The following is a 21,450-nucleotide window of genomic DNA, read 5'->3' as shown; positions in this document are numbered from 1 at the left end:
CCTTGCCTCCAAAAGTCTCTCCACAGAACTCTATGAAATCTGACAACTGCTTGCTCCACCAGAGCACTGCCAAAATTGGCAGAACAACTGAGCAAATACGTTTGGTTACTCATTTCTTAAACTGGGCAACCACTACAAAAATGGGATAAATTCTCTAATGAAAAATTACCACAAAAAGCAAGATTTTCCCTAGCATAGGGAAGAGGAGATCAAGAGCTAATTTTGTGACAGAGCACTTGTCCTACATGCTTGAATCTAGACAGAGTATGCCAATTTATAGGCACACTTTCAAAAATGTTGACTGAAGTAGTAAGTTCAGGTGTACCAGTGACTTGCAGTCATATCCAGCTGTTAGCTACACAACTTCCCATGTAGTTCTATGTAAATGGGAAAAAATCAGTGTTGTTTAGCAATTCTTGACATTTTCTGCTTTTACACACATCCTGTCCCATGACTTCTCATGGAAAACACATATAAACATCACTTTACCATGTAAACTCTTACTTAATGGCAGCTTTTAAGCTTGCTGTAAGAATATATCCATACACAAATACATGTGACTTAAATCTTACTATTTAAATTCAAAGGTAAGACTGAACTGCACTAGAGTTGAAATCTACAGATGTGCAATATTTCAACACTAAAAATGGCTGTATTATTCAAAAAGGAAGTGTTGAACCTGTTAGGTATTAGGTATTTTTAATTTGAAAGATAACCTGGCTTCTTATTCTAAATATTAGCTGCAGCAGATACTGAACACTTCCTACCTTTCCTACCAGAGGAACGAGGAGCGAGGGATACATTAAATCTTATTTTCTTACAGGCATTTTATTCTTTGGGCTTAAAGTCCTTTCTGAGTACCTGCATAAAGGAGAGAGAACCATTAAGCTGGGATTAAATATATAACATCACCCAAACTGCTGTACTGGGTATGGCCCAATATCCACTAATGAAATACATGCTTGAAAAAGGAGCACAGGAAATATGGTGTAATCCATCTCTGGTGTATTCTCTCAGCCTCTCTTAATCAATAGATTAGGAATTCCATGAGTTCAATACTGTTGATGGTACATTGTGGTAATAGTCAGAAACTCAACTCTTCTACAACACTTCCATAAAGAAGGATTAGACAAATCCTTCTTTACGAGTATTTTTACACTTCTGGCCTCTTCTGGCAACAAATTCCACAGTTTAAGGATGCACTTTTGGGAAAATAGGATATGTTCTGTTTTGGTTGTCTCTTTTTCCATGCCAAAGATCTTCAATCAACACAACATCTTCTGTTTTGTATCCTGTGCATCTTTTTTGGTACTATAAAGCACCAGTACTGTATTCAAAATGTACCACACAGGTTATTTCTGTGATGGTAGAACTTGCTTTGTTCATTTCTTCCCTTATAATCACCAACACTCTGTGGGGTTTGTCTGGCTGTTCTTAAGTTTTGGAATGATGATTCTTGTCTGTCAATGAATTCACCACTGAATATGGTTAAAACTGGTTCTCCAGTGTCCCATATGCACCCTTCCATAGTGAGTTTCTCTGTCATTGAGTATCGCAAGGTCTTTCTCTTTAGCCAAGCAGACAAGCAAAAGATTGATCACAGGGGGTGGTTTTGTATTATCAGCATGGTGGTGTTTGCTCACCACTCCTCTCTGTTTCTACACCACTTTTAAAGTCACCTGAGAGACACAGGCCTTGCCAGATATTTATGGAGAAATCCTCTGCTAGCAGAGACCTGTATTTCTTTCCGATCCTTTATCCAGTCACCCTATCAAACTTCTTAGATTTTTAATGTCAAGAACTTTTTAAAACTTCAGTACAGTATGCTGGCATTACACCTAAGAAAGCCCACATATATCAGTAAATTGTAATTCCATCTTTTTCCTTTTTTTTTTTTTTTTTTTTAATTTTCTTAAGACAAATCACAACTAAGATAAATGGAGCTGAATGGTGCCTTTCCTTCCCCGTGTTCTTTTCACTCATCATACTTTCTCATTAATGCTCTCAAAATAACAGTTGTGGTAAGGTAAGACTGAAACTTGCTGGAGATAACCTCAGCTCGAGAGCCTAGCTTCTGAAAATTCAGAATGAAATATTCTGGCCATCACACAGATGAAAACAAAGACTTCTTTCAGCACCTTCCACAAGGTCTCATCTTCCGCAGTATCAGTTCAAAAAAACCAAACAAACAACAAACCAACAACAGATATTAAATATATATATTTTGCCTGTGATCTACAGAGAATATTCATGACCTGGGTTCACAGCCTTCTCAGCGACCTCTTCTTTCCTCTCCTCCCCTCTCACAACTGTCTCAGCTTTGGAAATCTCTTGTGACAAGGAAAAATAAAATAAAATTAGTTGCTGCAATGTTCTTATTTGCCAAACTATATACTGTTCATGACTGAAAATCCTCAAGTAAGGCATATGATAATCGTATCTTCCAGAGCAAATCCTTGTTACCCTAACAGTGAGGTCATATTGTGTAAACCTCTGTGTCAGGCTATGCTCTAACAAAGAGCAAAAATAGTGTCAAATTTACAATAAAAACTAACGTGTGACTGTAACCAAGTGAGCAGCTCTTTGTCATTCTGTTTGTTTTACAAAATATATTTTATACCCAAGTGTCACAACGTTTTCTAAACTTGAAAAATGTAGAAACAGAAATGTAAAAGCTTCTTCTTCCCTTCTGTCTAAAGTAAATTATTCCAACTTCCCATTTAATGTCAGAGCCATCCTGTCAGTCTTAAATCATAAGAACTGCTTTTCCTGGATTAAAGGTACTATTTTCAAGTAGCGTTCTTGAACTAGTTTATTTTATTTTCCTAGAATCCCTCCACACCTCCCCCATATTATTTTTGGAGTAACGGAGCTGACATGCTAGGAAAGTTAATCTGGGATTTTGAGGGGGAGAAATACAGTGGTGTTTTTTTGTTTGTTTTAAAACATCTCCCCCAAATCTGTCTGAATCACATGTATTCTTAGCTTACTTGCAACAGAGATGTTAATTCCTGTCCCTACTGGTGCTTTCAATACTTCTGGCTTCTTACTGCAAAGTAATTTCCACATCCTCTAGTGGACTGTTGCCTTATGCCCTTTGCAGAACCCTGCTTTCACTCATCTGCAGCACTTGGATCCCTTTTAGTTTGCAAACTTAGTTTGCAAACAGGATTGCTGTCTTCATCTGTCAGTTTTAAATTACAGGACTCCAAAAAGTCTGCAGCACTAGCTGAAAGAATTGCAAATAAACCAAACAGAACTTCACACTTCCAATTAGAGAGTACATTCATAAAACAGTAATTTCTCTAGACTAGTTTTATATGAAAATTACAACTACATTGATTCTTTTTAAGGTGTGAGCTAATAACATGGATAAACATTAGCATTTGTGGAATAAAGGATCTATTGTTGTAAGATAGCATTGCTAAAAAAAAATGTTTGGGGTACACATAATTTTTTCAGAAACAGTTACATTTGCCATGTTTCAGGAAACTGGATGTTAAATTCTCCACATAAGAAAATGCCTTCTCCACTTCTGCAGCATATGATACACTTTGGACTGACTTAGCAGCAGCTCTTACAGTGATCTCCAATCTAGGACATATCTTTATTTCCAATCCAGATGAAAAATGCCTTCTCAAAACAACCACAACAACAAAAGTAGGTCACAAGATACAGCAATTATTCTTCAAAATAAAAGAGAACACATTTTTTCCTTCTTTGATACACAGGACACAACTTCAGCTCATTACTTTCAATATTCACAGTAAAATACTTTTGAAGAATAATCTATTTAAGCGCAGCTTCAAGCCATCACTTGTCAGATTATTTCATTCTGCAGAAAAATTTCTAAGAAACCAAATGCTAGCTGAGTTTCTCTTTCTGTGAGCTCAGCCAGTTACATAATACATCATTGCTGAAAGAAGTTTTGTAGAAAACCTTAAGATTCACATTTTCCATCTGTGCCAACTGAAGCTCTTTATCAAAGAATAAGCGTAAAACCTCTGATCTTGATCTGCAAGCTAAGACAACTGATCATCCAGAGAGGTTGTATAGTGAAAATAACATAATGCCCTTTGAGTTCAGGATATGCATGCTGAACTGTAAGACTTGTCTATTCAGACAGATTGTCCCAAACATTTACAGTCACTTATATTTGTGGAGAAGGAACAGTGAGGAGACCAGTTGGCTTGATCTTGTTGATTCCTCCATCTAGAATGCAGATTCGTGGGTATTTATTCTTCACTAGATGAGCTGCAAACTGAAGCAGATATATCATTAACATGCTGTGTATCATCGACCGTAAGCCAAAAAGAAATGCTTTATGTTATGAAAACCAAGTTAAAAGAAAGCTTATAAGATTCTAGAAGTTCTTTTTTGCACCAACCAGTCCCACACAGGAATCCAGGCCTGTCTGTTGCAACAGCTGGAAATAATTTGGTGGTTGTGAAAATGTCATACCTGAACCTTACTCATTTTTGCTCAGGCAGGATTTTACCTCATTGTTACAGAATTGCTTAATCTTGGAGTAATCTCTGGAACGCCTCTCAAACTGTGAAATATCAGGCAAGTTACATGGGGTTAGCAAGCCCCCACCTTCCGTAGTCCTTGAAACCCTCTCCCCAGTTAATTCATTCTATAAACCGAACATGGCAATTGTCAGTTTCCACGTAGCATCTTGATGAAAAATTGCTACACCGCTTAAAGAACATTATTTCGTTCATCACATGTCAAACTTGCCTTCTAAATAGTGATTGCAGTACATTAAAAAGCAAGTCACTAAGAATGGATTAATTGGTGAGAATCCAAAGTAATTTTACCTTATTTCCAATAGCTGCAAGACAGACTGGCCTGCCATTCCAGTCTTGCAAATTGTTGCTTTATACCAGGTTGACTAATTAGTACCACTTGTAAAAACAGTAAGTGCTTCCAAATGGGCCATGTAAAACAGTCATACTTCCCTTTTCAACTCTTTAAAATGATTCATGATACTATTGCAGAACCCAGTGCAAGCATGATGCCCAAATAACTACCTTTCCAGAAACAACATTACCAACTACAGAACAGCAGTAGGCACCCTGTCCAAACTTGGTACAAGGGATTTCCTCTTACATTCACTCTAATTAGCTGTGATAGCGTTAACAGATACAAAGGCAGAACAAGATGTACCACGTGACTACCTGAATGAGTACAACAACTGAAATAATCTCTTTAAAAGGTAAGAGTTCACAGTAGCAAAGTTTTAACCTCCTTCCATAGCCAGAAATTTTGCTTCACATTGAAGGTATTTAATATAGAGAATTAATTTCTGTACATCTACGTGTCAAAACAACTACTGTATTCCTTTCCTTCGGTTTCAGGACAGATTTAACCAGGCAGTGAGCAACCAGTATATGATCTGTGACCACTGAGAACTCGTTGTGGCAGAGTAAGAGCTCAAGGCAGAATAAGAGGCTAAAGTGCATCAGTCAGGACATTTTGGCTGTCATGTCTGTTTGAAGTACTCACCTAAGGAAGACCAAAAGTAGGTTTGATCATCTCTTCCCTTACTATTTTGGGTCAGTCTCCTCAGGATTCAAAGGATCAAATGGGGGGAAAAAACACAACACAAAATCCCCACAACACCATCAAACAATCAAAACAGCTAACATTAAAGTTAATCCATATACAGATGCCATTTTGCATGAGAAAAGTAAGTGTCATGCTTTCACAGAGGCTCTCTGATGCAGAAGCAGTATGATTTGCAGAGACATTGCACTAGGAAAGTCCGATTACCTCTCACTGTAATTATAGTCCATAAATGTGGTGTACAGTAAAAGAGGCAAATATATTTCCCTTTGTCAAGAACAGTGCTCAGCTGTGCATGCCATGAGCTCCAAAAACAGTATATACAGTGAAATACTCCTATTGCACATCTCTGCTTCATACATTCAGATCTGTCACTTTGCAGTGCTCTCCACCTGTGACTAATGCTCTGCCTTGGACTCCATCCAATGCTGCTCATAACTGGCAGAAGTGGAAAATGACAACAAGCGTTCAGACTGATAGGAAGCAGTATGTTATTGGCTGAGTACAACGTCCTTTGTGTCAGTAGAGAGATTCCATTTCTGAAAACAAACTGTAAACTTTCCTCCTAATTGTTCCAGGCTCTATCCATATTATAATTACCATTTCATGTAACCTGAAAATATGCAAATAATAATTTTATATTTAAGGTTTGAGCACTAAGGCCTGCGTCCCACCATATTTTAGAACTGCTTTTGTAACCAAGGTATGGCTAGAAATAACTTTTGTTTACTGCACATGATGAGATTTCTTTGCAATCTTATGGTGAAGTCTGTCACTTTCTCAAACAGGCTCCAGGAAGCAAGCACTGCAGAATTTGTGGCTGTTAGCAAATGGCATGTAGAAAGCACAAGAGACATGATAAGAAGATACACCACAAGATGAACTGGCTTTTTTTTCCCCCTTAAGTTGTCACAGAACTGTCTGCAGTTGTCCACACAGCTTCTGTGAGAAATACAGCAACTACAGCTCAAAATATTGTATCTGAACATCCAGATGGGGAAAATTCAGCGAGTAGGAAATGTATTAGTATTGCACTACTGTTGGTACCTCACTACTGTGAGAATTAGCTGCAAGTCAGAGGCGCAGTGGCTTATAAATTGCTATAAGCTGAGAGCTGCCAGCAGACTCCAAATATCAGCCTCCATGAACTCTGCAAATACATCTGTCTCTGAAAACGCACTGTGGCTCTGCACTGCAAAGAAGAGAAGAGTCAAGATTTAACTCACAGGTTAATAGGATTTGATCTAATTGAAGACATTCACACTTCAACTTTCATATTCCTACATTGTGTTACACAAAATAGAAATAACTTTTGGTAAAGAGTAGATTTAGAAGAAGCCATCTAACTAGTGTAATAGCCTTCCTCCCTAATTAAAGCTTCGACTTTTTATAGTTCTGTTCTAGTATATGTTTGTGCCCTCCTCTCCCAGAGGGAGGAGTCCCTCTGTTGCAGACAAGAAGAGGAGCTTGTTCACCATGTTTCTGAAATGTTCCAGTACCACCTGCTATCTTTCCCTGCCAAAATATCCTGTTGAATTCTGAAAATACTTTAGCTAGTATTTTCAGAACTGAAGCCAGTATTTTCAGGACACACAAAAGTGTTATGTCTGGCACGTGCACTGATGTAGAGGCATGAGAGGAAGGACTATCTGAAATAGCTACACAGGAGGACCCTTCATGTTCTTCATCTATGAAATCATGATGAAATTTATGAAATATCAGCAACCCACATCCAAGAAATTAAGAGAGAGAAGGAAAAAAATTGTATTTCCCAAAAAAGTTGAAAGAATCAAGCAACCCCAAGGTGCTCTTCTGAATTTATACCACAGACTATTTCTGAAGCAGAAACTGTCACCTTGGACTTAACACCTGGGCTCTATTTCTTTTAGGAGTGCTATCTAAAAGTGTCAAACCAGAAACTAAAGAACAGGCACCTGAATACAGAGTTTTATTCTACTAAGTTGATTTACAGAGGTGCTATTATGACAGAAGATAATATGAGGAGATGAGGAGGTGAGTTACATCAACTTTAGCAACCTGTAAAGCATCTAACATTTTAAAGAGAGAGTTATTGAAACATGTAAGTGTAGTTCACAGCTAGATTTCTATTATACAGGCTGATTTTAAAAAGAAACGAACCTAAGTCACTTAGAAGGTGATTATGCTTTCTCAGCTGTACAAAGTGCTTGTACTGACATCACTTGAGATGTTTCCCCATACCACCAATGGATCACAGTCCTCTGTAGCGCTTCTGTTTCCATTTGGACAACAACACTACGAAGTACTGGACCCTTTTCTTGGGGAAACGGTGTTACTGCTTATCTGTGGGAGAGGATTAGAAAAAAGACAGAAGACTTCAAGCTTTTTCCTTTCTGTCTTGGGTGGCCTTTCCTCAAAACACAGTTTCCAAGAAAGGTTACTGTGTTTTTACTGGCTGCGTCTAGAATTTAAATTGAACTTCCTTTTGCTGTTTTCACAGAAAATATTATATATGGAAGGTTGAATACGTAAGCGATGTGTTTAACAACTCCTATGCCACGGCTTTGGTGAAGATTTTGGAAACACCATTCCCCTATTACATGATACATCAATCACCTCCACATAAAACATCCTTCCTGGTGAGTACAACTGCGACAGCAAATTATAATTTACACATGAAAGCAGTAAGCTAAGACTTTTTCACTCACAAAGTCAGGCTTTCAAAAACACAGGCAAGATCAAAGCAAATTTGTATCAAAACCTGGGTAAATATTAAACATTTTACCCTGTATGGGTGTTGCTCTTGATACAAACGGCATGACAGGACCGCTCTTTTAAGTACCATTAAATATCAAGAACCTTAATAATCTGCACAGTTTAAAATGAGAAACTGATATTCACCAAAGGAGCATTTATCAAAATGTTTCTACTATGTTCCAAGCAGGAAAATCACACCTTTCAAGTGTGCTGGGCATATTACACTAGGCACATCACACTTTCAGACTGTCTGCAGCAAAGAGCCGTAATAACACCACACAGCTTGAGCAGCATTGTTCCCAGCTCCCTTCAGGCTAGCCACAGGGGTTGTTACGTATACATTATTCACTTTCACAGACATTCCTGTGACAGGTAGTAATTAAAGGGCAAGCTGGGAGGGAAGGAGGAATAACTTACTGTACCAGGCTATCAAAAAGGACAGCTGTGACCAATGTTATCGGGGTATAAAAATAACATCGTACACCAAAGGAGTCAGAAGAAAGGGAGGTACATGAGAAGCTGGAAGAGACATTAACCAAATTGTGTAGTATTGCCATCCACTATCATAAGATTTCTGTTTTTTTCATTTATAATCACATACTGGACAAACCTGTCAGGGAGTGCAGTCTGCTTTGCTGTATGATTTCAGTAAAGAGTTAGCCAATCTGAAAGCACATCATGGTCATCAGAGCTTTTTATAATTCTTATTTATTTAAACCAACCCTTTTCATGTGTCAGAAAGCAGACCCAGCACAAGATTAATTTTAGTCAGGTTCTTCTTCTATTAAAAGGTTTCAGGTAAGTGAAAGCATACTTTAACACCAAGGTGAGAGAGAGTCACTTGAAGTTTCCCAGACCAACAAAACAGTGCCTGGCTAACAGTTATGGTATGAAGTACAAAACACAAGGAGCACAACTTTACACAGACACATAATATGATTTAAAAAAAAAAAGAAAAAAAAAAAGGCAGAAAAAAAAAGAGAACTTACTCTAACAAGATGAAGAAAAACAAATCTTCTCACACAGACCTGGCCAAAAAGGAACACTTTCCATTCCATCAGGACAAAAATACAACAGAAACTTACAGCACGTACATGCAAAGATCTGCAAAAATAAGCCTAGACAAACAAATATTTAATAGCTGGTTTGGGGATAAATTTTACTGAGAAATTAAGAGCAACAACTCACATTTCTCCAAGTAGAAACTTTTTAACACCTGCTATTTTAATCTTCCATTTAGAAATGTAATATTACACACAAACACACAAAACAGCTGAAAGTGAGAACCTGAAAATGAAAACTCATCTGTAGAGTTTTAGCTGCTGTAAACAGCTTATACTGACCAAAATATAAGCAATGCACCCAATACAGCTGAATAGACTGTAGGAATTAAACTGCAAAAAGCACACCTATTCTATTTTTTGAGCAGAAAATAGAAAAGCTGTTAGTGAAGAGATGCATAACACATGTGGCCTGAACATAAAGAGAGCATGAGTCTATCTCTTTCCCCCTTACGTGTCCAAAGAAATTCTGTTCACTTCACTTTATTCTTCGCTTTATTTTTAGGATGGCTTTTTTGTAGAATTGTCTAAAGTCTGTCCTAGATGTGGAGAAATGTTCAAAGAAACGCTTGGAAGTACAAAACCTTTCTTTGCACTTTGCTTTACTTTTTAGTAACACTACCCAAATTGAAGTCTCGTGTTTTTTTAACCAGAGAGAGAGCTGACTAGGCAGCCTACAGCAAATCCATATAAAAACTACCAGCTCTTAGACATTATTGATGGCATACCTACACTGCCAGTTTTGGCCTATTTCCTCTTAAACTCTAAGATGTAAGTCCTTGGCCCTCCCTCCAAATGCACATGTCCTTCCTGTAGCAGGCAGCCAGTTCTCTTCAAAAGCTGGTTCAGAACAAGTTTAAAGAAGAACAAAACACCTGCCCCAGACAAGCAGTATGGATATTGGAAGTGCCCAATTCACCAATACAACCCTAGCTAGCAATAATTCAAATAATTCAAATTCAAGTCTCCTGGAGCTGTAACACACCCTTGGTTCATTTCCATCTCTATTTCAGTTATCACTATTTCTGATTCTCTGAACCAAAATACCAGGAAATATAAAACAGACTATAGAACAGCTGCACAAAGTGCTTAATCTATGTTATTATGTGGTAGCCCTAAATACTACAGATATGACCTAATCCACACAAGCTCATGCAAGGACTAGGGTGCTCTTTCAGAGGTGCAGCCCACAAAGACAGTATGCTCACAGACAAGACTGGCATACGTGGAAGAAACTTTGGAGCCTGGCAGCCTTCCAGCATTTAGGTTTACCATCTCGCACCTCTCCAATCCTTACAGAGCTTCTAGATGGTTGAGAAGAGTTGAAATCCTGCTTGCCAGCATCTCCCAGAAGTCAGGCATGTTCTGATAGGAAAAGCTGATGACCCCACAACCACTCCTCAGAACCATCCAAACCTCTGGGTAGTAAGGCAGACAGGTGAGCCAAACAACATCTACACCAACGAACCACCTAAAATTTCCCATAACTGTAACTATTGGTCTCAATAAGGATTAAAGAACAGAACCTATTGGGAGTTTTAGAAGTAGTCTTTCCTTGGCACCTACTTCAGAACTGGGAAAGGAACATTCAAATTCTGCTCCTGAGCCTCCATCTTTCATTTTCCGCTCTTCCTCTTTCATACCTAATGGGAAAAGGGGAATATTTAGGTCATCTCTGCTGTACTTCAGGCATGCCGTGCAAACTAACCAAAGCCACTGACAGGGGCAGAATTACAAAGCCAGCACAACTGCTGGCTTGCAGCCCAAGTGCCTTTCTTGGGCTGTGTGAAGAGCAATGTTCTGGCAACAGCAGCTGGGCTAACTTTCAGCTGATTAAGAAAAAAACATGTATACATATTACAAAAACAAAACCAGACTAAACAAAATACAGACTTTACGGAATAAAATAATGAAGATAATCTAGCATGTCTTAGGTAGAGACACAACCAGCAGGATTGCTGCTGATTAATGAAGCCTCTCTTCTTCAAAGGTGGCAAAAGACACCTGATGATGCCACTAGGCTCTGCATCTAAACCCAGAGTGCAGGGTGATGCCTTAACAACTCAACCAGATGAAAGAGCCGTTCTGGGAATCATAAGGAGTCCCTCCTTCTTTGCAAAGAGAAAATACCTTCAGTTTTCATCACATTTGCTCAATTACTTTTCTGCTAAGCAACATTTACAAGGAAGTGCAGAATACATTAGATAGATTATGTAAACATCGCAAGAAGTTAATTGTCTAATTTCTATTTATTTTCACTCCAAAATTTTCAGTGGCCCCCTCTAAGTAATTGTATTTGTCTTCAGAAGCCTCAACATATCTGCCCGTTAGTATTCTATGTGACACCTAGTTTTCAGACAACCCTATGAAATCTCATGGGTTTCCATTTGTTTTTTAAGACAGGTTTATAAGAAGAAACAAGCTCGAACATGCAGGGACATGCTTCTCAGGCAAAGCTTCTTTAAAAGGCTTTAACAACAACAAAAAAAATAGCACAAAAGTTAAACTAACAAAAAAAAAAGTCAACAATTAAAAACCACCACAGCAGTAACTAGACACTTTTACCTATGCATCTCAGCCTTCATATAATAAGTAACACATCCCTGCAGTGTGCTGAGACAATCAGGCACAAGAACACAAACACAAGGAACTATTTTACATCAATATGGGTCCGAACATGTATTCTACTGCATTCAGCTTTTTAACATTGAAAAAAAAAAAAAAAAAAAGAGTATGAGTGGATGGAGAAGATATTTTAGTCTTACATTCTCCAGACTTTTTTTTTTTTAAAAAAAACACTTCTAGTTCATATTCACTGTTCAATTATATATGCAGAAAAAATTGTCTTGGTATCAGTCTCCAAAGTACCATAAAATAAATGTTTTCTATTATCTTTTTTTCTTTACCCAACATTTTTAAGCATAAGAAAAGATTTTATGTTAATAGATCAACATCTACATTTAGAGAAAAATGTTACTTCCACATAGAAAGAGCTGCTGTTGTTTTTTTTCAGGCTAGGACAGTGTTATACAAAAAGAATCTTGAACTTGACCCTCTCCCTCTTGCCTTGAAAAAGGTCAGTAAGATCCCATGGAAATCCTGCACCACTTGCCTTTGCTTTGGAGATAGTTCATGTATTTTAACTATTAGCTACTCCGTGACAAAATGAGACAGACAACTTTGCTTCATTTACTTGTAGAAATTGTCTAGACAATGTATTTATAGCAACATAACATACCCAGATTTTAAACAAAAGTAACAATCACAAGTTAAAACATTCCCATGTAGAATCTTTAAGCTTCAGCATACAGCTTGCCTGCATTTTTTTTTTTTGATGGCAAGAAATAAATGAGTTTCTAGTTATTACACATATTAGAGTCCTATAAACTTTATTCTATTAAAGCATTTCAATTAAAAAAAAGAACAACAAATTTATCTTAACTGTACTACACAAGAAGCAACAAGTCAGGGTCAAAACTGAGCTACTGCAGCATGACTTTATATCAGATAAGTTATTTCTCCCATCCTAGTTTCAGTCTTTATCACAACAATACAGTCTAGAAGTTGCAAATGAAAGCAGAAAATACCACCTCAAAGTTGGCTAAGGAATGGGAAACAGAGAAGTAATGTCATCCTTCCCCAAAACCCAAACAAATGCCTTTCCTATGTGTCTGTAACTATGATCTACCTTTTCACACATTGTATCTCAGATTTCAAAAATGACAAAAGTCAGGAGAGACAGATTAATGAGCACCAAAATGCTATTTGTTGTGCATAAAAAAAAAAAAAAAAAAAAAAAGTGCTCCTCTTGAGCACTTGACCATTATACTGCCAACAGTAATGATTCTTTGTCTGGATTGGAATCTTCAAGGTATTCATATCGGTGGATGTGGGAAAGGGGAATTTAATTCACTTAAGAGATGCTTCTGCTTAATATATTTAAGTTAATCAAAATAGAATCTGGCTGGTTAATTTGAGCATAACACCTTTTATACGGTCTTGAGAGACGAACAAGTTTCTGCGCTGCTAACAAGTGTCTGGAATCCCCTAGGAGAAGAAAGGCCAGCACAACAGGAGAACCAGCCTGAAGGAAGGGACGTGCTGCAGAGCACAAGTGCAAGCCAAGCACTGCTGCACGATGCCCAATGCAAGTGTCTCTCTGCAATACCATTGTGCAGCTAATGGTGCATTCATAAGGCTCTCATGCACCAGAAAACCTATTCATTTAGCTTTCAAGGCAAGTAAATTAAGTTGCTTAACAAGTAGGATTACCCTGTTTTAATTCTGTCCAAAGGAAGTGTTCTGCTAAAGCCAGTCTGGGGCACTGCTGGCTTTTTTGTCTCCTTCTGGAGCAGGGCCACTGTGAAGTTCTCTCTTATCCCCTCTTGCCTATCAAGTTCTAGACAGCTTTTTTCTTTCCAACTTAAATATTTTATCATCTGGCACCAAATCAAATACACAAGACAGAAAAGAAGTGTGAAAATGGAAAAAATGAGTTTTCTACAAGTCTGTTCAATACACTCAACATTGTGTTTTTTTCTTTTATTACTTCAATGGTGTCAAGCAGGTTACTAACATGAAATGTAATTGAAAGATTCAACCTCCTAATTACAAATAGCCTTATAAATCAACAACATTTTTATACACTTTTGACTCCCACACAGCCCTACATAAATTTAAGTAACACATTTGGAGGAGCCAATCTCTGTATTTTTAGTAGAGTAAATATCGGTCAACACTTCTGAAAAATTCTCCTTTATGGTGAAGGAAGAAATTAGTGGCTAATTCATTTTCAACTGGAAATACATAATTCTGTTTAGAAAAGATATATTTTATGCTGAACGTTTTTTAGTATTACTTTGGATAATACTGTTTTTGTTTCCACACATTCATACTATTAGATTACTTTGCAAAAATTCAAGACAACAATAGTTAATATTTTTGTCTAGTCTCAAGCTAGGTATGTGTGTATGTATATATATATATATATATTTACAGTTCCATGCAAATGTGGTAATGATTGTTTCAGTTGTAGCATGACTGTTTAAAGATAAGGCAGATTCTTCTTACATGGCTGAAGTGCTTGGACTCACTAAGAACACGAAGTCTGTAGAAGTGCATAGCAAAGGAAACGTTCAATTTTCCATTTAATGAATCATTTAAAAGCTGAGACAAATCCAAGATTGCATTAGGAGTGTCACTGTTATATGAGAAATATCTGCTCTTCTTAGCTACAGTGTAACCCACAACCCATACCATGAAGCCTCTGTCCTTCCTTTCCTACAGATATTTGTTTCAGGTTGTTTCTTCATTCTGTTCTAGACATAACACAGCGTTTCTGTTTCAGATTCAACATTTCTGACTGGCCCTGCAAAAAAACTCCCAGAAAATGACTTGCTAGTATGTAGGTTATCTTCCATAAAGACAGTCATTACTGAAAATGAAAGCATTTTGTTTTTTTCTGTTCCCATTCCTCAGGGGGTTAGCAAACAGTAATACTCTTAGTGAGATAAATTAGGATGTTCAGAGATTTAAAATGTAATTTTTGAAAGCTGCTGCATAGCCCACCATCAAAGGTGTCAAGTGTCCATTAAATCATCTCCATTTGGCACTTAGCATTTTATGCATTTTGTACTTAGTCCACTGAGGGGTAATTTATGCATTCAGCATTTAGTGAGCCATTGTGATTATTCAAACTGATTGATTTCACATTGAAATATTTATCATGGACTTAGTCAGGTCTAATACAGAAACCTAGATACTCATGGACTGAAATTATTTCATGTGCTGTACAGTCTGTTTTATACCACCTTTGCTACTGTTTAAAATATATGATACATATCACAAGTTCATTTTCTAAATGATGAAACATAGGTTAATGAAAGAAATTTCTCATGCTACTTACAACTTCCTATATGCATAAAAAACACAACAAAACATTTGTTACGCAGATGAGTTCTTGCCTTCTCAGTAAATAAGCTTAAGAGACTGTGGTGAACTAAAGGTATACTGAACCTAAAAGCACACTTTTGCAGAAAAATATGTTCACTTCACCGGAGACAAAGAATAGCAACAGAAATAATTCCCTTTATTATTCTGCTGGTTCAAAACACCATTAAAAACGTATAGAAATGAGTAGGCAAATCCCAATATCCTCCCCATCTAGTCAAAGTATCATATGGAAGATAGCTGTATGAACCATTCTTCTCTTAATTGAGCAGAATTTCCTAAGCTAAATGATTCTATAAAATTAATCAATATATTATTTCTTACTTGGAGAATATGAACTGTATCTTATTTCCTTTGGAGTTCACATGCAACATGCATGTTGCTCCCTACTTACCTTGTATATTCTTGATAACACTGCAAAAAGTGAATGTTAAACCCAAGTCACTTTTGAAAAATAGATCTTACTGATGCACGTTAGAAGTGATGTCACTTCTATAACATTCCAACATAAAGATTTTAAAGGTGAAAAAATGCTAAATAATTTACTTCAAAATGTTAACTTTCTCAGATGTTGACCACTGTAAATATTTCTGTCTAGAAGCAGAAACTATCACCCCCTGTCCCAAATCCTGCGGTGATACCCAGTTACTAGCGCCTGTATTACCCAGGCTATAGGATTTATGATTACTGTATGCATTAATTCCTGTGATGTATTTCTAAATATAAACATATATATTATAGCAACAGACTTACAGCAGCTGTGTTCTTCACTGCATTTCCTACGATCACCACAACTCTTCCTTTAAAGCTCTGGAGCGTGGCAGTTGCTGGGCACTGGATGAGATCTCCTTCTGCAGTAAATGCTGATGCAAATGGGACATTGATGCTGCCAGAAATGTGGCCACGGTTAAAGCTGAGGAAGAACAGTTAAGGACATCTGAAAGGCAGAGAAATGCGTGGCATGTGCACAGCTGTAGGATGAACCTGCTCTTCATCCTGGCTGATGTGATACAACAATGCTGGTCTTTTGTCTTGGTGTATTTTGACAAACCTCAGTTACTGCTTTCACAAAAACAAAACAATTTCTGACACTACATAGAAAAATGGAGAGAATCAAGAGTTTGTTTCATAAAAGATACAGCATGGCACTACAGAAACTGATCTGTTAAATGCAACAGTACTAAGGACCCAGTATTCACAGTATGCACATTTCTGGGGGTTTTATTTCAAACCAGCTGCTCTAGTCCAATCACAGGAACCAAATCTCAGTGAGCAGCTGGAGCATCCCTTCCAAAGGAATTTTATGCAAATTTACTTAAAATGAGAACCATTACTAAATAGTGATTATTGGGAAATTCTCTTAAACTTCCCGCCAACTCCTCGCAAGCCCCCTATGATTCTGATCCAAAGAGCATCATTTATATTTACCTGCAATCTCAATACCAGTGAGCATGTATTGGGTCTTACACAGAAAACAGTTAATACATGAATGCCAGCAATGCTGAGATGTAGTTAAATTGTGCTTTACTCTCAGAGGGTGATCATTCAGTGAGATTTTCTGAACAAGTAATGAATGTGAAAGTCTCCTCAATAAAAATTCAGCTGGATCACTACTACTTAGCTTTTACTGAATTTCCAGAAAGTGTTACGACCTTAACAAACCTCTGAATTACTTTTATAGACTGTATGCACATTAATGGAATACTTCCTACCCCAACAGTAAATAAGAAAAGCTTTGAAGAGCTGGAAAACTGTAAGTTTCTATTAAAATATACATAATGCCAAATATCCAGATTAGTCACTCTTTATTACCATACTTGCAGAAAGCTACTAGATTTGATTATAAATCCTAGAATTCCTGCTTTTAAAGGGGCAGCCTTAAGTGGAGGTAAGATTTAGCTGACTTAGGTTAATACTAGTATTCATTTCTTGTGATTTCTGTAAGTCTCAGCTTTATGTTCATCATTACTATCGTGTGGGGAAAAAACATGGCTCTGTTAAAAAATCTGAAACAACAAAGACAATCACATACCATCCATTAATATTATCCGTTTATTACTGTTTGATAAGGGAAAATTATGACACCCCTTCCTTCACCACTTCAGAGGTGCAGACATACATTCCACCCCACCCTTAATTTATAACTGCATCATTCTATGATGATTCATTGAGAATGAATCATTCAGATGATAGCTACTAACCAGGGTAAAAGGTCTGAAATGACATTTATTTACACAGAATGTGACTGTGGATATACTTAGCAGCTTATGCTCGTGCCACTGAGTGTGCCTAAATGCTCAAAGAAACATAACTTTTTTTTTTTTTTTAAAAATAAATACATTTGCCAACATTACCACCTAACTTGATAGGTCCAAACTGTAGTTGTCATTCACGTTCTCCTTCATCTTAAGTGACCATCTTAAACATTCTGCTACTAAATAACAAAAAGACCAAGATTTTGTGTAACAGACTTAGAGACCACAAAGTATGTCATTATAAGTTTCATAGCAGGAACCAAAAGCTGATGGTATTTCTGTTAACATGCTTAATGAAATGAGGCTTAGACAGAACTTCTGGCCAGAAATACTGCTTTGAACATATTACCTTTTCATTAGAAAGTCTTCTGTTACAAAGCTGTCCACAGGGAAAAGGGGTCACTAGCTGTTGGTCTTGTAATATGAGCTTCATTATAAAACACTGCCGTAGCTTTCAAGTTCATCCTAATATAAAATATGAATCATGTTTGATACTTATTGAAAGTTCTCTCATGCTTTTTTCAAATCACACTGAAACTGAAGTGGAAGAGGGAAGTTTAGCATGACAGGCATAGATATTGAAAAAGATAAACAACAGAACATAAGAAGTGATCATATTTTTGAAATGGCTCAAAGTGGTCTGTCATGTTTGAAAACACCTACTACAGCAAAATACAGCCTGTCTGACCCTGTTGCACAGGTTGTTATAGTTTCTGAAGACAAAGACTGTTTCTGTACTGCAAGAATAAGACAGTGAACACATTATTCCTATGGTTTCCTACATATATTCAGAATTGATGCCAGTTTAATAGTATTCTATACACTGTAAGTTTCTGCTACAACTGACATAAAAAATAAATCATTTGTGGGGTACTTTTATTACCGACCAGGCTGATGTTTCTAAAATGACATTCCCTACCTCCTAACACCTGCAAGATTCAACTCAACTCAATACTTAAAAGGCAGGTTACAAGCAGAAGGAAGTAGGTCTTTCTGCACTGAACCACACCTTACTCTACCACCACAGACTCCAACCATGCTGAAACAACAGCAGCAGTGATTAAAATGTGCTTTGAACTACAGAGATTTTCTCTCTCCAGCATGCCTCCTCATTCACAAAATATAAAGTGAAAGACTGATTAAAGTTTTGTGATACAAAAAATTACTTCACAAAACCACTTCACAGCAGTCAAATGATTTTCAAATAATTGAAATTTTGAATCTACTTCACATGAACAAAATAGGATTAGTACTTAGTAAAACAGTAGAGTAAAACCTATTATCAAGCTATTAGGAAGGCTACAGAAACACTTAAACACCTTGCCTTTGATCTTGATTGTAATACAAATAAATCCATTACTGGACACAGATAATAGTCTTTCAGCACAATGATTATAGTCTAGACATTTTATATTACTTGTTTTCCACCTGCTTTCTCCTTGATGATTTCTAGTAAGCAGCTTAAATAATTAACACCACAATGATGCATGTTGTAATAAAAACATTTAACTCAGTAGTGTCAAAGCTTTTTATACAGCAGCAATAACCTTTTAGAGCTTTTAATTTCAGGGCTTTCTCTTTTAAACTTTTTTATCTTGATAGAGAAATGTTCTCTTGGAACACAGCCTCAAAAAGAACAAAAAACAAACAAACGAAAAAAACAGGAGAATCACATTTTCAACAGGCTAATTCCAGCCACAGAAGTCTAGAAAATAGAGTCAGCCTAATGACATTCTACTTTATTGGAAACCTTAACTAATGAGTGAAATAAATACATGCAAACAAATGAAAACAAAAACTTTTTTTTGGTATTCTTCTGACCACTTTGTTTTATCTACACAGCAGACCACATTACAGGTTTAAGTATGGCTTACAATAAAGTTATAACTCCCTGAAAATAAGAGTTTTTACCTAGAATAATCAAGTTATACTATTCTCTTTATTATGTAAATAATATATTTACACCTATTTACACAGTAAAAATTTTATTTAAGTTTTTACCACATATTTTAGCCCAAATATTTGGCATTGATTCACCATTAGAGGGAAATAATATGATCCATCTAAGAGCTTTAACAGTAACCGTACTTTTCCTGTTAGAAAGTATGGAAGCTTATAACTCTTGGACATTCACTTCATTGTCTAGTATTTATTCTTTTCTTATACACATGCAGTCTGTTATCAGACACCGGAAAGTTTTTTCCCAGTGGCTGGATCTGTCACTGGAGATGTCTGATAAGCCAGACATAAGTAATATGAATGGTCCTCCTTTTGTTGGAAGCAGAATTTGGACTAAGACTCCTGATTCTTTTATTGTTTTTCTACTGAGAACTGTTTGATCCTTACAAATTACAGCTTGTTACACAGCAAATTAAGAGTACACCTCCTAGCAAAAGCAACAATCTACATCACCTTTACTATTATGAAAGTAGCAGTACTTAAAAAATGATATAAAACAATAATGAGTATATTCTCAATACTCCCATAGAACATAAAGAATTACCTTAAATAAAAACATGTAATTGTTCCCACTTTTAGATGGATGTTGATGAAGATGTGTGTTCCTAGCAAAACACATCTGGTAAGAAGGAATCCCCCTTCCAAAAAACAAGTGAACCCAGCCTCTTAACTATGCCAATACAGAAAAACAATTAAAAAATCCCTCCACACGCAAAGTACTATGTATTTGAAAAAGAACAGAAGAGTATGGTGTAGACAGGGTAGCAATCCTGATAAAAGCATAGCTTCAAGATACGTTTAAGCTTGTTATAAGCAAACTAGATGACGGGTTAGGACAGTCATTGGGCTACATTACCTGACAGCAGTGAGAAGGCACTCGGCAGAGAACTGACTTTCCACTGAGCTCATGTGCTTTGCCAGTCCCTATCAACTCTTCTGCACTTCCCTTCTACTAACTTGAAAAGTCTCCCACAGTTCCAAAATATTGGTCATGTTCAGTGAGGAAGGTCTGCTAGCAACACCTAACACACACACAAAAAAAGTGGTATCAAAGCACTTGTGCTATTGGTACAAAGTATCTTCATTACGACCACAGCCTCAAGTGTGAAGGTAAAAATACATCCATACTCTTCTCTACAAACCAGGACTCCCCATGACAATAAATAAATAAATAAATAAATAAATAAATAAATAAATAAAAATAATAAAATAAATAATAAAAAAAATCAGCCTTCAGTCCTTCCACTGTACCTGGACACATCCCTTCCCATTTTTTTACCATTCCAATATTACACTGCCTGCAGACAAAGAGAAGGTAATTGATTCAAGCATGATTTGGCAAGACCAGCACTTGGATTTGAAGGATACTCTTCACTGTTACGAATGTCCACCACCAGCAGCTTTGGTTTGCTAGGCTTTGTTTTCTTTACAGGTGTTTTGGAATGACTGGGTCCTGTCAATTCACACAGGTCAATCAGATCTTCTGCTGAAATACGTGGTGACACCTCTGCTTTCAGGTCATCCAGCTTGATAGAATCCCTAGACTTCAAAAGGAGAAAAATAATATTAAAGGTGATAGAATTAAAGACATAGCATTCTTGAATCCTCTACTTATTTGACAACCTCAAAGTATAACAACCCAGTTAGATGGAAACTCTGAAGTAATCAGAGTTGGACTATCCCTACAGAAAAGCTCCAGAGCAGTACCAAATGCCTAACCAAGAAATACAGCCCTATTTTCTTTTGAAGTAATTTGAAAATAAAATTGTTCAATGATCAGTGCTAACTGTTTTAATTTGTCGTTTGTTAATGAAAAATTCACCAGGCTGAGGGGCTCGGAAAACTCACAGAACATTTCTCAGCATCAGAAGAAGTGAAGCAAAAGTGAAGCAAACTGGCTATGAAGCACCCTCTGAGAAGAC

General features: G+C 36.8%; 1 protein-coding gene across 4 annotated transcripts in view; it reads right to left on the bottom strand.

Annotated features, from left to right (window-relative positions):
* Positions 1-2,202: 2,202 nt before the first annotated feature.
* Positions 2,203-21,450, bottom strand: part of TBCK (TBC1 domain containing kinase) — a 108,763-nt gene continuing 89,515 nt past the window's right edge. For all 4 annotated transcript variants that reach the window (XM_035326348.1, XM_035326346.1, XM_035326347.1 and 1 more), the window contains 3 exons: positions 20,897-21,072; positions 16,068-16,227; positions 2,203-4,261 (listed from right to left, as the gene is read on the bottom strand). In XM_035326348.1, the coding sequence (XP_035182239.1) occupies positions 4,151-4,261; positions 16,068-16,227; positions 20,897-21,072 (447 nt within the window). In that variant the 3' untranslated portion in view covers positions 2,203-4,150. The remainder of the gene's footprint in view (positions 4,262-16,067; positions 16,228-20,896; positions 21,073-21,450) is intronic.

Source organism: Oxyura jamaicensis, chromosome 4 (genome assembly GCF_011077185.1).
Source record: "Oxyura jamaicensis isolate SHBP4307 breed ruddy duck chromosome 4, BPBGC_Ojam_1.0, whole genome shotgun sequence".
In the NCBI taxonomy this organism is placed as follows: domain Eukaryota; kingdom Metazoa; phylum Chordata; class Aves; order Anseriformes; family Anatidae; genus Oxyura; species Oxyura jamaicensis.
Note: the sequence above shows the minus strand (reverse complement) of the source record. Positions and strands in the feature narration are given on the sequence as shown.